The sequence below is a fragment of the Cladophialophora bantiana genome (genome assembly GCF_000835475.1).
Source record: "Cladophialophora bantiana CBS 173.52 unplaced genomic scaffold supercont1.8, whole genome shotgun sequence".
Lineage (NCBI taxonomy): Eukaryota > Fungi > Ascomycota > Eurotiomycetes > Chaetothyriales > Herpotrichiellaceae > Cladophialophora > Cladophialophora bantiana.
The window spans coordinates 564,130-577,632 of record NW_015971582.1 but is presented as its reverse complement, the minus strand read 5'-3'; the positions used below and the strand labels follow the sequence as shown (position 1 = coordinate 577,632).

The 13,503-nt window shown below is 52.2% G+C and overlaps 6 protein-coding genes across 6 annotated transcripts; 3 read left to right on the top strand and 3 right to left on the bottom strand.

Moving 5' to 3' along the window:
• Positions 1–81: 81 nt before the first annotated feature.
• Positions 82–1,101, bottom strand: Z519_05855 (uncharacterized protein; the record flags this gene model as incomplete). The annotated part of the gene is made up of 1 exon (XM_016763595.1): positions 82–1,101. One exon carries the CDS (start codon positions 1,099–1,101, stop codon positions 82–84), a length of 1,020 nt encoding a protein of 339 aa, XP_016619919.1.
• A 416-nt stretch (positions 1,102–1,517) lies between these two features.
• Positions 1,518–2,949, top strand: Z519_05854 (uncharacterized protein; the record flags this gene model as incomplete). The annotated part of the gene is made up of 2 exons (XM_016763594.1): positions 1,518–2,414; positions 2,470–2,949. The coding sequence occupies 2 exons, from the start codon at positions 1,518–1,520 to the stop codon at positions 2,947–2,949; spliced, it is 1,377 nt and encodes a 458-aa protein (XP_016619918.1).
• Positions 2,950–3,210: 261 nt separating this feature from the next.
• On the bottom strand, positions 3,211–4,779 carry Z519_05853 (uncharacterized protein; the record flags this gene model as incomplete). The annotated part of the gene is made up of 3 exons (XM_016763593.1): positions 3,211–3,390; positions 3,532–3,849; positions 3,958–4,779. The coding sequence occupies 3 exons, from the start codon at positions 4,777–4,779 to the stop codon at positions 3,211–3,213; spliced, it is 1,320 nt and encodes a 439-aa protein (XP_016619917.1).
• A 298-nt stretch (positions 4,780–5,077) lies between these two features.
• On the bottom strand, positions 5,078–6,329 carry Z519_05852 (uncharacterized protein; the record flags this gene model as incomplete). Its single annotated transcript, XM_016763592.1, has 2 exons — positions 5,078–5,711; positions 5,761–6,329. 2 exons carry the CDS (start codon positions 6,327–6,329, stop codon positions 5,078–5,080), a joined length of 1,203 nt encoding a protein of 400 aa, XP_016619916.1.
• Positions 6,330–7,166: 837 nt separating this feature from the next.
• Positions 7,167–10,897, top strand: Z519_05851 (uncharacterized protein; the record flags this gene model as incomplete). The annotated part of the gene is made up of 3 exons (XM_016763591.1): positions 7,167–7,204; positions 7,260–10,516; positions 10,569–10,897. 3 exons carry the CDS (start codon positions 7,167–7,169, stop codon positions 10,895–10,897), a joined length of 3,624 nt encoding a protein of 1,207 aa, XP_016619915.1.
• Positions 10,898–11,527: 630 nt separating this feature from the next.
• Z519_05850 (CTP synthase) lies at positions 11,528–13,451 on the top strand (the record flags this gene model as incomplete). Its single annotated transcript, XM_016763590.1, has 3 exons — positions 11,528–11,688; positions 11,739–12,210; positions 12,264–13,451. The coding sequence occupies 3 exons, from the start codon at positions 11,528–11,530 to the stop codon at positions 13,449–13,451; spliced, it is 1,821 nt and encodes a 606-aa protein (XP_016619914.1).
• Positions 13,452–13,503: the final 52 nt, after the last annotated feature.

The following is a 13,503-nucleotide window of genomic DNA, read 5'->3' as shown; positions in this document are numbered from 1 at the left end:
ACCTTCTACACGTCGTCTGCATTTGAATTACTGAGAGTTGCTTTCTGCCTGCGGGGTGATCAAGCGCCGCGAATAAGGAGCTCAAGCACCGCCAAACTCCTGCTCTTCTTTGGCGGGAGGGATAAACCAGTCCGAGTCGACCACCAGCTTGACCCGGTGTAGGTCTTTGGCCATGATTTTGTCCTTGTCTGCCAGATACGCCTCGACCTTTCTGGAACAATCAATATACCTTCCTGACATAAAGTCCAGTTGTCCACTGGACAGCAAGACCACATAGCCTGCCGGCATCTGTGGTGTGTCCCATGTCACATCCTTGAAAAAATTGACTGCGATATTCGCCGACTTTTCTTCTCCTGGCAGGGTCTTGGACACATAGCTGCCTTCCTTGATGTTTCCCTCTGCTGCCTCCTTGAAGTCGGTGAAGAATCGAGTCGGTATGGCACCAGGATGAATCGCGAATGCCTTGATGCCGTGGTCTTTGTTCTCGTGGTGGAGGATCTCAGCCAAACGCACCAGGCCCAATTTACCCAGGGCGTAACTGCCCATGCCGTTGCTCACATGGGCGCCAGCACTTGACGTGAAGACTATCCGTCCGCTCTTCTCCCGTCGCATGATTGGAAGAGCTGCCCGCGCGAAGTTGAAGCCTCCTTGGAGAGACACGGCGAGGGTGTCCCACCACACACCGGGGTCCGACTCCCAAGTCGCCAGCCATTGCGGCGGGCGGCCTGCGTTGGCGAACAGCACGTCAACTTGCCCAAATTCCCGGTCGACCTCGTCGATGAATTGCTCCACTTTTGCATACTCCTTGACATCGAACGCGGCGGTCTTGGTCAGAAGCTGTGGGTTGACTTTCTTGCATATTCTAGCCGTCTCATCGACCTCGTGCAGCTCCAACGCCATCAGACTCAGTGACTTGGCTGCCGTGTGCGCAAAGAACTCGGCGGTGGCTCTTCCAATCCCACGACCAGCACCGGCGATTACAATGTTTTTGTCCTTGAACGCAGCTGCTAATTCTCGATTCCGTCTCGGGTCGGTTGCAGGTTGACAATCATGTTGATCTCCGAGAAATCTTTCTACCATAGGTTCACTTGGCTCGCCCATGGTGATTGTTGGTCAGTGACTGAAATGCCTACTACTGACCACAATGCCAAACACAATGGACGGGGCCGAAAAAGACATTATTATTTGGCCGCGTCAGGGTCCCCCACATGTTCCCAGCCCTGCTAGTGACACAGGTGGAGTAGGTGCATTTGCCGTTTCCCATCTGGTCGGCAATAACCTTGAAAGCCCTCGACAATCGACAGCTACATACGCTTGCCCGAGTGAATGGCCCTCCGAATGGTCGGTAACGGGAGATTGTGGGGAAGGAGGTTTGTGGGGTTTTTGGAGAAGTGTACCGTAAAGATCGCATCAAGGTGGGTTCCTCAGCAATCATTACACAAAATATTGTCGAAAACCTCGTGCCAGGTCTGTTTGGAGCCTCGTCCCCGGCTGTTGGATCCTTCATATTCCCAAAAATGGGTTCAATCGGTCCTTCCAAGGCGGAGCATCATCGTGTCATTATTGTTGGTGCAGGCCCCGTTGGCCTAACCACTGCCACCAATCTAGCAAGGCTCGGAGTCCCTGTATTGGTTCTCGAGAGGAATCATCAAGTCGATCAATCTCCTCGTGCAGCATCATATCAACCATGTGCGCAAGCAGAACTGCTTGAAACGGGCACCCTAGACGACGTCAGAAAGGAGTCTGTCATCAACGACGTGATTTCATTTTGGATCAAAGGCAAAAAGGTCGCCCATGTGGAAAAGAGAGAAGGAGGAAGCCTCTTCCCTTCTGGAATCAATTGTCCTCAGCCAAGACTCGCAGACATTCTCCTCCGCCACCTCACAACAAAATATAACTCGGAAGTGCGATTCAACCAGAAAGTCACCGAGATCTCTCAGGACGAGAAGCAAAGTCTGGTATCTCTGACCGCCATAGATCCTACCACTAACCAAGAAACTCATTATACTTGCGACTGGCTGGTAGGAGCAGATGGGGCTGGCTCTAGCGTTCGCAAACTGTCCAACATCCCCTTCGAAGGCTTCTCCTGGCCTAAAGAAGACTTTGTGGCCACCAACGTGCGGTTTGACTTTTTTAAACATGGGTTTAACACGGCAAACCTGATCATGGACCCAGTGCACTGGGCCGTGGTCACCATTCTTGACGATACCGGACTTTGGCGGGTAGCGTTTGGCGTTAGAGCAGGGTTGACGAATGAAGAAATACGCGCCGAGCTTGATGAGCATTATAAACATATCTTCCCCGTGTGGCCGGTGGACTACGAGTTGGTGCAGTTGAACAAGTACAAGCCGCATCAGAGATGTGCGCAGACATTCAGACTGGGACGCATAATGTTGGCCGGTGATGCTGCTCATGTGAGTCCTCCCATTCCTGCCTGATGTCTTTTGCGATTCTACTAACACGTCTTAGAGTAACAACCCCATTGGAGGCCTGGGCTTGACGACGGGCCTCCTAGACGCTGGCCCTCTAGGTCGCGCTCTCGCCGCTGTCATCAATGGGAAAGCTCCCGAGTCACTACTTGATACGTGGGCCAAAGCCCGTCGGGAGAAGTGGTTGAACTTCACAAACGAATTTTCCATCGAAAATAAGCGCGTGTGTCAACTTGGAGGGTACAGCGACGATCCACTCGGGATCTGGAAGATCGATGACGTGGCCCGGGAGCACAAGATGGAGCAATGGCTCGCGATGGCCACGCCGGAGAAGAAGGAAGCGGATGCGCGGATGTACAAGGCCCTGGAGGATCCACAGGCGCAGCTGATCAGTCGGATGAAGCAGTGGGAGATCACGATGGATCCGATGTGGATGGCCCAGTATGAGGATCCGGAGCTGGTCAAGTATCGCATTTCATTGAGGCCGGCAGTGCTTTCGACGCCGGAGGCTGCGACGTGAGACGGACTGTGCACACTGATCTCCTCGGTATTTAGAATGAGAGATGACGAAGTATTGTGTGATGACCGAGGAGAGCAGATGAGCTTCATATCTTGCAGATCCTAGTTGCACCCTTGCACATAGTCAGAGAATTCGACGCCTTTGGTACCATAGTCCTCGCAGATTCCCACCCAACTCACGCACACAAATCCTTTCATGACCGAAAACACAGAACGGTCTTCGCCGACGTGACTTCAGACGAGCTTGGGATCAACGAGGCAGCTACAATTTTGAAGAAGCCGCCGGCGACCGTCCAGTCCTGTCACCAGGATCATTGGCAACTGGTGAGTGCTGCGCATCCATCATTTTCCACATCTGGGCCGCGTGCATAGCTTCGTCGGGCATGGTTTTCCGAATCGACATGTTCTCTCTGCCGTCACTGATGAACATGACACTCTTACCCTGCTCAGAGCCGAGAGAGAAGACATGGTGTTAGCTCTGTTGAGGGAGAAGCATTTTCAAAATTGGAAACGCAAGGCAGGAAGGAAGTAGACGAAAAACAACGACAAGGACATGACTTATGAGTTATGACGGACAACTTACCAGGCCCAACGTCAATTCAATAGATGAATCGACCATGGAAGGCGTGTATTTCTTCAACAACAGCGTCCTAGTTTTCGTCTTCTTCCCTCGGATAGCCTGTACAATGTTCTCTGCGACCAGGAACCCCTGCATCGTGGCGGCGCGGCCCATCTTTGGACCGGACAGGTCGACCACGTCGCCCAGCGCGAAAATATTAGGAGACGGCGCGTTTCGGATCTGTAAGGTCTTCTCCACAAGGATGGCGCCCGACGCGGAGACGGAGGATGGTGAGAACTCCCTAAGAACGTCGGAGTTGGGCCTTTGGCCTGTGCACCGGATCTGGTGGTCTTAGTTAGCCCCTGCATATATAATGTATGTATAGGAAGGGAGAAGGCTGGCGCAGGTTATGTTAGGGTTCTGTGGCTTGAAAGAGAGAGGTTGCTTTACCACCATGTCACATTGGATGACATTGCCACTGCGAAGCGTGATCTGCTTGGGATTGTCCCCGTCCAGGCCAGAAATAACACGCTCACCCAGGTGCAGCTTCACACCGAGGTCCTCGAGAGCCTTCTTTGCAATATCATGAAGCGCCTCGCCAAAACTATTGAGCAATTTCTCCCGAGAATGCACTATTCTGACGTTTTTCTGGGGATATTTGCTCTTGATGTCCCCGGCGACTTCCACGCCCGCGGCGCCACCGCCGACGACGACGATGTCCCGGGCAGCCGCCACACGCTGTTGCTCTTGTTGGAAGAATCTCGTGCAGCTGGCTTTCTCGTTCGCGTCGTTCGTGTCCAGCTTCGCGGGATACCTCGAGCTCGACCCCGTCGCGATGGCAAGATACTCGTATTCAATCTCTGAGTCATCCTGTAGTACGACTTTCCCGGCTTCGATCGCGACGACATTGCCTTGCTTGAAAACGTATGCTCCATCAGGCGCACCCCGTGGGCTAGCGTCAGGGTAAGGGATGAAGACGTTGTATTCCTGCCCTGCGACGACTGTAGCGCGGGGGAAATTCCACGTGAAGTGGAAATCGGAATGTCTCTCGATCAAGACCACCCTGTATCCCGTAGGCAGGGACTCGGCGAGTCGCTTCGCGAGGAAATACCCGGCGAACGAGCCGCCTATGACCACCACATTGCGCGGCTCCGGGACGGACTTGTACCTGAGCCGGTGGATATTTGCGGATAGATAAATGCCGAGTCTTTGCAAAGAGAGGGAGAGGGTGAAGCCGAGCAGTCTGAGACAGAAAAGGAATCTTGTAAACATTTTTGGAAGACAGCACGGATTCGAGGTCACGGACAAGGCAAAGGGAAAAGGGATATGGATGATCTTATCAGATAAAGAAGTCCATCACTCCTTACATACTGTAGCTTCGCTCCTCGGGTACGCGGTGTTTCCGTGGAGGTGGCTCAGTGGGCACGAGGGGGCGCCGATGTCGGCACGCACACCCTTGTGGAATAGTCCTTCGGTCTTTGACACAGCCATTTGTTTGCCAAGGACAGTTGAAGGGGACAACCTTCGCGGACAGCGGAAATACTAAGCGCCGTCTCCAAGGCCTTTTGGCTCAAGGCTCGAGAAGTCCCTTCTTCATCGTCTCTTGTGGTTTTTCAGCCTTCAGATACCGGATGCTTTCTCTTGTCTGTTGGAAGTGAACGGTTCCGTACCGGAGTAGCTCGGCAAAAGTCCCTGGCTCATGGTCCTTGTCTTCATTGCCGGGCTCCTCCCAGAGCACACCAGCTGCAGGCGTCGTGGTCAGATTCTTCCCATGGGTGATTTTCTGCAGGGAGGACTCTGTCAGAAGACGCCAGACTAACTTGTTCGCCGTCTTGTATTCCTCAGAGCCCTTTGGCGCATCGAGTCTTGTTGCCAGAGCGTTGAAAAGCACGGAGCCGCCGAAGCCAATCGTGGCCTCTGCTCCCCAGTCTTCCTGCAGCGCGTCGAAAATGAGCACCTTGTTCAACCAGTACTCGGTCGCATTGAACCCATCCCTGGCATTTTCCAGCATACAAAGTCTTTGCCAGGACAGAACCTGACTGATGTACTCCATCACTGTTTGGGGTTTCACCTTGAAATCCCAAGCGTACTTCGCCTGTTCCGCTGCCTCGAAGGTTTGGGTCAATGCGAATGAGACTAAAGGATGATGGATCAAGCCTTCATGATTTTGACGATCCTTCCACAAGTAGACGAACAGATCGTGCCTACGGGATGTGTATTAGCAGGTTTCAGGTTGGTTTGCGTAACACTCACCAGCATTTGATAAAGGGATCGCCCTTGCGACTCGCAACGAAGTGATTTGCCATGGTCGTCCCGTACATGATTGGGGCGCAGACTTGAAAAGGCGAACTGGGATCCGCAAGCTCATTCCAGCATATCCTATCAATATCGCGAATTAAGATGTTCCCGGTATCCATATAAACTCCCCCGTGAGAATATAAGCATGCTCCTCGCAGGAAATCAGAGCTATGAGGTCCGGTGTAAATCCCTGTCATCGTGCCAGTGACGAATGATTGGGGGAGGAGGTCAGCCGAGACATATTTGAGGGCATTCGTGGGAGAGCCTGGTACGGAGTTGAGGATATGGACTGCCCATGATGGCCCACAAAGTCGGACCCAGTTGACAACATTACGTTGGCACCAACTCGGCATTGCGCCAATACCCTTATCCCAGAAGGCCCAGATGTTCTTTTCGGACGTGACAGGCTTGTACTGCTCTAACGAGGCCAGAATTTCTTCATCAGAGCGCTGATCAACTGGTTCGACATAGCGCAGTTGAGCTTCGAATTCTGGAGGGATGGTGAACTTGGATAAAGACCCCATGCCTGATGACTGGCATGTGAAACGAGATTCGATATTTAGAAGTGAGCCGACTCAAGCGAAAATGAGCACATAACTTACTGACGAGTCTGTGATTCGATTTATACAGAACTCGAGGGACACATAACAGCCCGGCATTTGTAATTCATTCGTTCCTGTGGAGAAAGCTAGTCGGAGGATGCTACATGACCCCTTGGCTTCGCAGCACCAGCGGGCCTGAATTGGAGGCCTTATCCAAACGTCCTGAAGACGAAAGCGGTCACATAATAAACCGAGCCAGTTGCAGGTTCTTGTTTCAACGGCAGACGCGAGCCACTACCCACAACATCAACGTCGTTCGAGGGCGATGGTTGAGTGGACCTGCCGAAGCATCATCTTCGTTCTGGCTGACACCGAACTTGCCTGAAGATGGCGATTGGCGGAAAGCAGAGCTTGGGAAGAAGATGAAAGCTTGGCGGATTGCACCGAGCTCGTTTGTGAGATAAAGATTCCCCGGTGCCGGGTTTGACCGTGGAATTTTGAGTGACGAGTGAAGCAAGAGGATGGTGAGGGATAATATAAGGCAGTGGAGGAAGAGGAGTCCCACCACCGCCGAAAAAGGGAGGTTAGTAATCACGTGCTCGGTGCATATTAGTGCTCGAAAAGTTGCTTACATAATAACTGCACTAGCCAATATGGGATTTAAGCGCCAATTGATGATTGAGCGTGCCGCGTGCGCGTGTCCATCAACCAGAGCCTCACTTTGTTGTGATCCAACAATCATTCGCAATTCTCAGCTCCCCGGCGCTCTTGCGCGCACGCTGTTCAACACCACTTTGATGATACTCTCATCTGCGCATCATGCATATCAAGCAGATTACCATTCAAGGCTTCAAGAGGTAAGAATTAGCCAGGCGCACAGGCCCAGAAACGAGTCCTGATCCACGTCCGCAGCTACAAGAATCAGACAGTGGTTTACCCATTCTCGCCGAAACTCAACGTTATCGTCGGTCGCAATGGCTCGGGCAAGAGCAACTTCTTTGCCGCCATCCGATTCGTCCTTGCCGATGCCTATTCAACGATGGGACGGGAAGAGCGCCAGGCCCTCATCCACGAAGGGTCCGGCTCCGCAGTCATGTCCGCCTACGTGGAGATAGTGTTTGATAATTCGGACGGTCGATTCCCAACCGGAAACGACGAGCTCATTTTACGCCGTACGATCGGCCTCAAGAAAGATGAATATTCGCTTGATCGTAGGGTTGCGACGAAACAAGATGTCATGCAGCTACTTGAAAACGCAGGATTCTCGCGCGCAAACCCTTATTACATCGTCCCCCAAGGTCGCATCACCAGATTGACCAACATGAAAGACTCGGAGCGGCTGAATGTCTTGAAGAGCGTGGCCGGTACACAGCAATTTGTCGTTAAAAAGGAAGAGTCACAGAAGATCATGAATGATACAAGCAACAAACTAGCCACTATTGACCAAACATTCGAGCAGATCGAAGACCGCCTCAGGGAACTGGAAGAGGAGCAAGCAGAACTCCGAGATTACCAAGAAAAGGACCGCCAAAAGCGTGCCCTGGAATATACTCTGTTCCATCGAGAGCAGGAGGAGATTAATAAGGCTTTGGCTGAGTTGGAGGGTCGGAGAGCGGACGGCATTGACGATGTCGACCAGAATCGTGAACGCTACTCTCAGTGCGAGGATGAACTGGCTAGTATTTCTCAGCAAATTCAGGACCTCAACCGTCAAATTTACACCGCACGGCTTGAGAAGAGACAGTACGAAGAAGAAAAGCGTGAAAAGGCAAGAGCACGAGCCCAAGTTGAGTTGGAGGAGAGGAACCTAGTCCACGGACAGGCCGCGGCTCAACGTTCCAAGGTGAATCGTGACAAAGAGCTGAAACAACTTCGAGCGCAGATAAAGGAGATTGAGAAAGAGCTGCGGGAAGTGATTCCACAATTTGAGGCGGAGAGGGCAAAAGAACAGTCCGTCAAAATTCGGCTGGAGGAAGCGTCCGCTATGCAACAGCGACTGTATTCAAAACAAGCGAGGGGTGCTCGATTCAAGTCAAAGAAAGATCGAAACGACTGGCTTCAGACGCAGATCGACGAGACATTCCAGTCTCTATCTCGTTTCAAGGCCACTCGCATGCAAACCGCCGAGGGTATTGCAGAGGACGAAAAGTTGATTTCCGGTCTCGAGCGGGAGATCGAAACTCTTCAGAAAGGCGTTGGCGAGCGCGACAACTCCATTGATCAAAACATCAAAGCCGCCAATGACAGAAAAGACGCCTTGATGGACGAGCGAAGGATGTTGTGGCGCCGAGAAGCGCAATTGGACTCAGAATACGTGGTGGCCCAAGATGAAGTTAGAAAAGCTGAACGCAATCAATCGCATACGATGGATGGCAACACTAGTCGAGGTCTGGATGCTGTTCGGCGGATTAAGGAGCAGTACAAGCTAGAAGGTTGCTACGGCCCACTGGCCGAGCTGATTGATGTTCCTCAACACCACACAGCTGTGGAAGTCGTTGCTGGAAATTCTCTCTTCCACTATGTCGTCGACAGTGACGATACAGCTACCACGATCATGAGTATCCTAAACAGGGAGCACGCCGGCCGTATCACTTTCATGCCGTTGAATCGTCTCAAGCCGCAGACGACAAACTTCCCAAATGCGCAAGATGCGAGACCGCTCATATCGCTCATGAAATACGACGCGAGATACGAAAAGGCCGTCCAACAAGTTTTTGGCAAAGCCATCATTGCACAGAACCTCAGCGTCGCAGCACAGTATGCCAGAACTCATGGCTTGACCGCGGTGACACCAGAGGGCGACAAGTCTGACAAGAAAGGTGCATTGACCGGTGGCCACCACGATGTCCGCTCTTCCAGGCTCAAAGCTACGAAGGCGGTCATGACAGCTCGCGAGAAATTCGAAAGAATCAAGACGGAGAGCAACGACAACAAGAGGAAGATTGAAAGGATCGACCAGACGATAACCAAGGCCATGAGCGAGGTCCAGAAACTCGAGCAACAAAAGAACCAATCTGAGAGCGCCCAGATGTTAATAAGGCAAGAGATCAGAAACAAAGTGGAGATGCTCCAACGCAAGAAAGATGACCTTGAGGTGAAGAAGAAGCAAGAGGCGGCGATAGCAATGAATGTCAAGGCCTTGACCGATCAACAAGATGCATACCAAGCTGAGTTGGGCTCAGACTTCAAGACAACACTGAGCACCGCTGAAGAGCAGCAGCTAGAAAGTCTTGCGGCGAGCATCCAGACGTTGAGGCGCGAATACAACGATCTCTCTGCATCTAGAACGGAAATTGAAACCAGAAAGGCTGACTTAGAAGCTCGATTGACCTTAAGCCTGAAACCTCAGCTCGCCGCGCTAGATTCCGACGATGTGGATGATGAGGCCAGCAGCTCTTCTAGTTTGCGCGCTAAGAAAACGGAATTGGCACGTCTGACCAAAGAACTCGATTCTGTTCAACGTTATCTTGATGATCTTGAGGACAAGGTAGAGACTTCGACGACTCAAATCGCTAAGCTCGAGTCTCAAGCGGACAAGATCAGAGAGCAACAAGAAGAATTGGCCAAGGCGCTTGAACGTCACCAACGACGTCTGGAGAAATCTGTCCAGAAAAAGGCTGCTCTGCTCTTCTCGAAACAGGAAACCGTGGAGAAAATTCGCGAACTCGGCGCCGTCGATGAGGATTTGCGGCAGAAGTTTGAGAATGTTGATTCCAACGGCATAGTCAAGAAGCTCCACAAAGTAAAGGAAGCTCTGAAAAAGTACAGCTCCGTCAACAAGCATGCCTTTGAACACTACCGATCATCGATGAGGGCGCGGGAAGAGCTCACAACCAGACGAAAAGAGCTCGAAGCCGGGAAGTCAGCCATCGAGAACCTGATTCAAGTTCTTGACCAGAGGAAGGACGAAGCCATTGAACGCACTTTCAAGCAGGTTAGCAAAGCGTTTGCAGAGGTGTTTCAGAGACTTGTCCCTGCCGGTCGAGGCCGATTGATCATTCAACGAAAAACAGATGGGAGGCAACCGGGGGATGACGCTGAAGAATCGGACGCTGAACCTGTCACCAAACGAGGTATTGAGAATTATACCGGCGTAGGGATCAGTGTCAGCTTCAACAGCAGACACGACGAGCAACAGCGCATTCAGCAGTTGAGTGGTGGCCAGAAGAGTGAGAATGCCACTGTTTCTGAAGATGGCTCTTGGCTAACTCCGATGTTTAGGTCTTTGCAGTCTTGCCCTTATCTTCGCTATCCAAGCAACTGACCCGGCACCATTCTACATCTTTGATGAGATTGATGCGAACCTCGACGCACAGTACCGAGCCGCTGTGGCCGAGCACCTTTTGTGGCTTGCCAACCGAGGCGATGAAGAACCCGTCAATGGCGACGACAGGCCATTAGGAGGACAGTTCATCTGCACGACCTTCAGACCTGAAATGTTGAGAGTGGCGGACAAGTGTTTCGGGGTGCGCTTCGCCAACAACGTGAGCAGCATCAAAGAAGAAACGAAGGAAAATGCGCTAGAGTTTATCGAGAGCCAAGCACAATGATTGGGAAGCCAGGGAGTATATCTTTGTCGCCTGTGGAAGGACATTTCGTCGAATTCAGGCAGAGACTATGATGATGGTGATGATGGTTGGCGAGGTCTTATGATTGATCTGAGCTCATGCGGGGGGTTTCTATTGTATAAGTATTGCAGTTGCAACCAAGTGAGGGATGGTGAACCCCAAGGGTCTTGGTGGTGGTGCCACCAGCGCTATCTCTGTGTCTCTGTCTCGGCCTCCATCTCTTTGTGGTGATGTGTTGTTAGTCGGTCGCTGGACGAGCGCGTAAAGTGGGACGCGTCGCTTGTCAACAACGCCAAGCCATTGACGTGCCTGTGGATCCTGATCCGGGACAAGTTTTTGGTTGTGCAGCCACCAAACCTGCATTTTTACTTTCCTTTTCTCTTTCTTCCCGCCTGGCGGCAGCCAGCGACGGACCCCTACGTTTGACCTTGAAATCATTGTCTTCAGCATCGACCACGAAATCAGTTGCAACATCTCCGTGGGATTTGCACGTACTTTTCGACCCGAACGGGAATTATATCCTCGACCGGCCGACTCTCGCCTCTCGTGGAACTCGACAACCGTCTCTCCCTCGTAGCCCCCCGCCACACCTCCTCCCCTCCCTCTTTCAAGATGAAGTACGTTCTAGTGAGCGGTGGAGTGATCAGCGGGATTGGCAAGGGTATAATTGCGTCGTCAACAGGACTTCTGCTCAAGACTGCAGGCTTGAAGGTCACGGCCATTAAAATTGACCCATACCTGAACGTCGATGCAGGAACAATGGCCCCAACTGAGTATGCACACTTTGGCTACGTCTGAAGATGTCTGTCTAATCCTGTTTCAGGCATGGCGAGTGTTTTGTTCTGGACGATGGCGGCGAAGTCGACCTTGATCTCGGAAACTACGAGCGGTATCTGAACGTTACTCTGACTTTCGAGAACAGCATCACGACCGGGAAAGTGTACCAGCATGTCATCGAACGCGAGAGGAGGGGAGACTATCTTGGCAAGACCGTCCAGGTGGTCCCTCACATCACCAATGCGATTCAAGACTGGATCGAAAGAGTTGCGAGAATTCCGGTTGATGACACAAAGGAAGTGCCGGATGTCTGCATAATCGAGCTTGGCGGAACGGTAGGTGACATTGAAAGTGCACCTTTCATCGAGGCCATGCGGCAGCTTCGGAGAAGAGCAGGTCGCGACAACTTTATCCATATCCATGTTTCGTTGGTGCCGGTCATTGGAAGTGAGCAGAAGACGAAGCCTACGCAGCAAGCCATCCGGGATGCACGCTCCGCTGGTCTTGCGCCTGACTTGGTAATCCGGACCCCTTTTTAGGCCTCTTGTGGGTTGGGGCTAACGGTACCCAGATTGCATGCCGCTGCCAGGAACGGCTGGTTGAGGCTACAACGAACAAGATCGCCATGTTTTGTCAAGTTGAGCCTTCGCAAGTCCTAGCCGTTCACGATGTCGAGTCGACATACCATGTTCCCCTTCTCCTAGAAGAACAGGGTCTCCCTGACCAGCTCCACGAGCTCTTTCGTCTAGACACATACACCATTGCCCCTTCGTTGGTTATGAAAGGCCAGCAAATTTGGCAGGAGTGGAAACGGCTGACCTCGTCACAAGACCGCTTCTTGGAATCGGAGAAAGTCAACATTGCCTTGGTCGGTAAGTACACGAATCTTCACGACTCTTATCTTTCCGTCATCAAGGCTCTGGAGCATAGCGCCATGGCCTGTCGGCGCAAACTCAATCTTGTTTGGATTGACGCAAGCAACCTCGAGAAATCGACATTGGATTCAAATCCAGAGAAATACCACAAGGCCTGGCACGATCTGTGCACAGCCGACGGTGTCCTCGTCCCCGGTGGATTTGGACACCGCGGTACCGAAGGCATGATCGCAGCTGCAAACTGGGCTCGAACGAAACCTAAGCCATATCTCGGCATCTGTCTGGGCATGCAAGTCGCTGTCATTGAGTTTGCCCGCAACATGTGCGGCCTGAAATCGGCTCATTCGGTCGAACTAGACGCACAGACGCCTGACCCCGTGGTCATTTTCATGCCCGAAATCGACAAGACGACCATGGGCGGCAACATGCGATTGGGACTCCGCCCTACCATCTTCCAGGAAAACACCGAGTGGTCGCGGCTGCGGAAGCTGTACAACAATACACCTAGCATAAATGAGCGGCACCGTCACCGCTACGAAGTCAACCCAGAGTACATCGCTCGCCTATCCGACGCTGGCCTAACATTCATTGGCAAAGACGACAAGGGAGAGCGCATGGAAGTGATGGAGTTGAAAGAACATCCATTCTTTGTGGGCGTACAATTCCATCCCGAGTACCTCAGTCGGGTGCTCCGGCCCAGTCCACCTTATTTGGGTTTTGTGGCCGCGAGCGCGGGAATGTTGGAGCAAGTCTTCTCTGCCGTGGCTGCAAGAAACGAGTCGCTCAATGGTGATGGCGCTCACGTGCCAAATGGAAACAGCGTCAATGGTGCCTTGACCAACGGTATGAGCCAGGTATCTCTTTCGGCGTCTTCAGGCTTTTGAGTATCAGGAGATGCGAAGCCTCACAAGGCAACCAATATCCGCCACGAGTTAT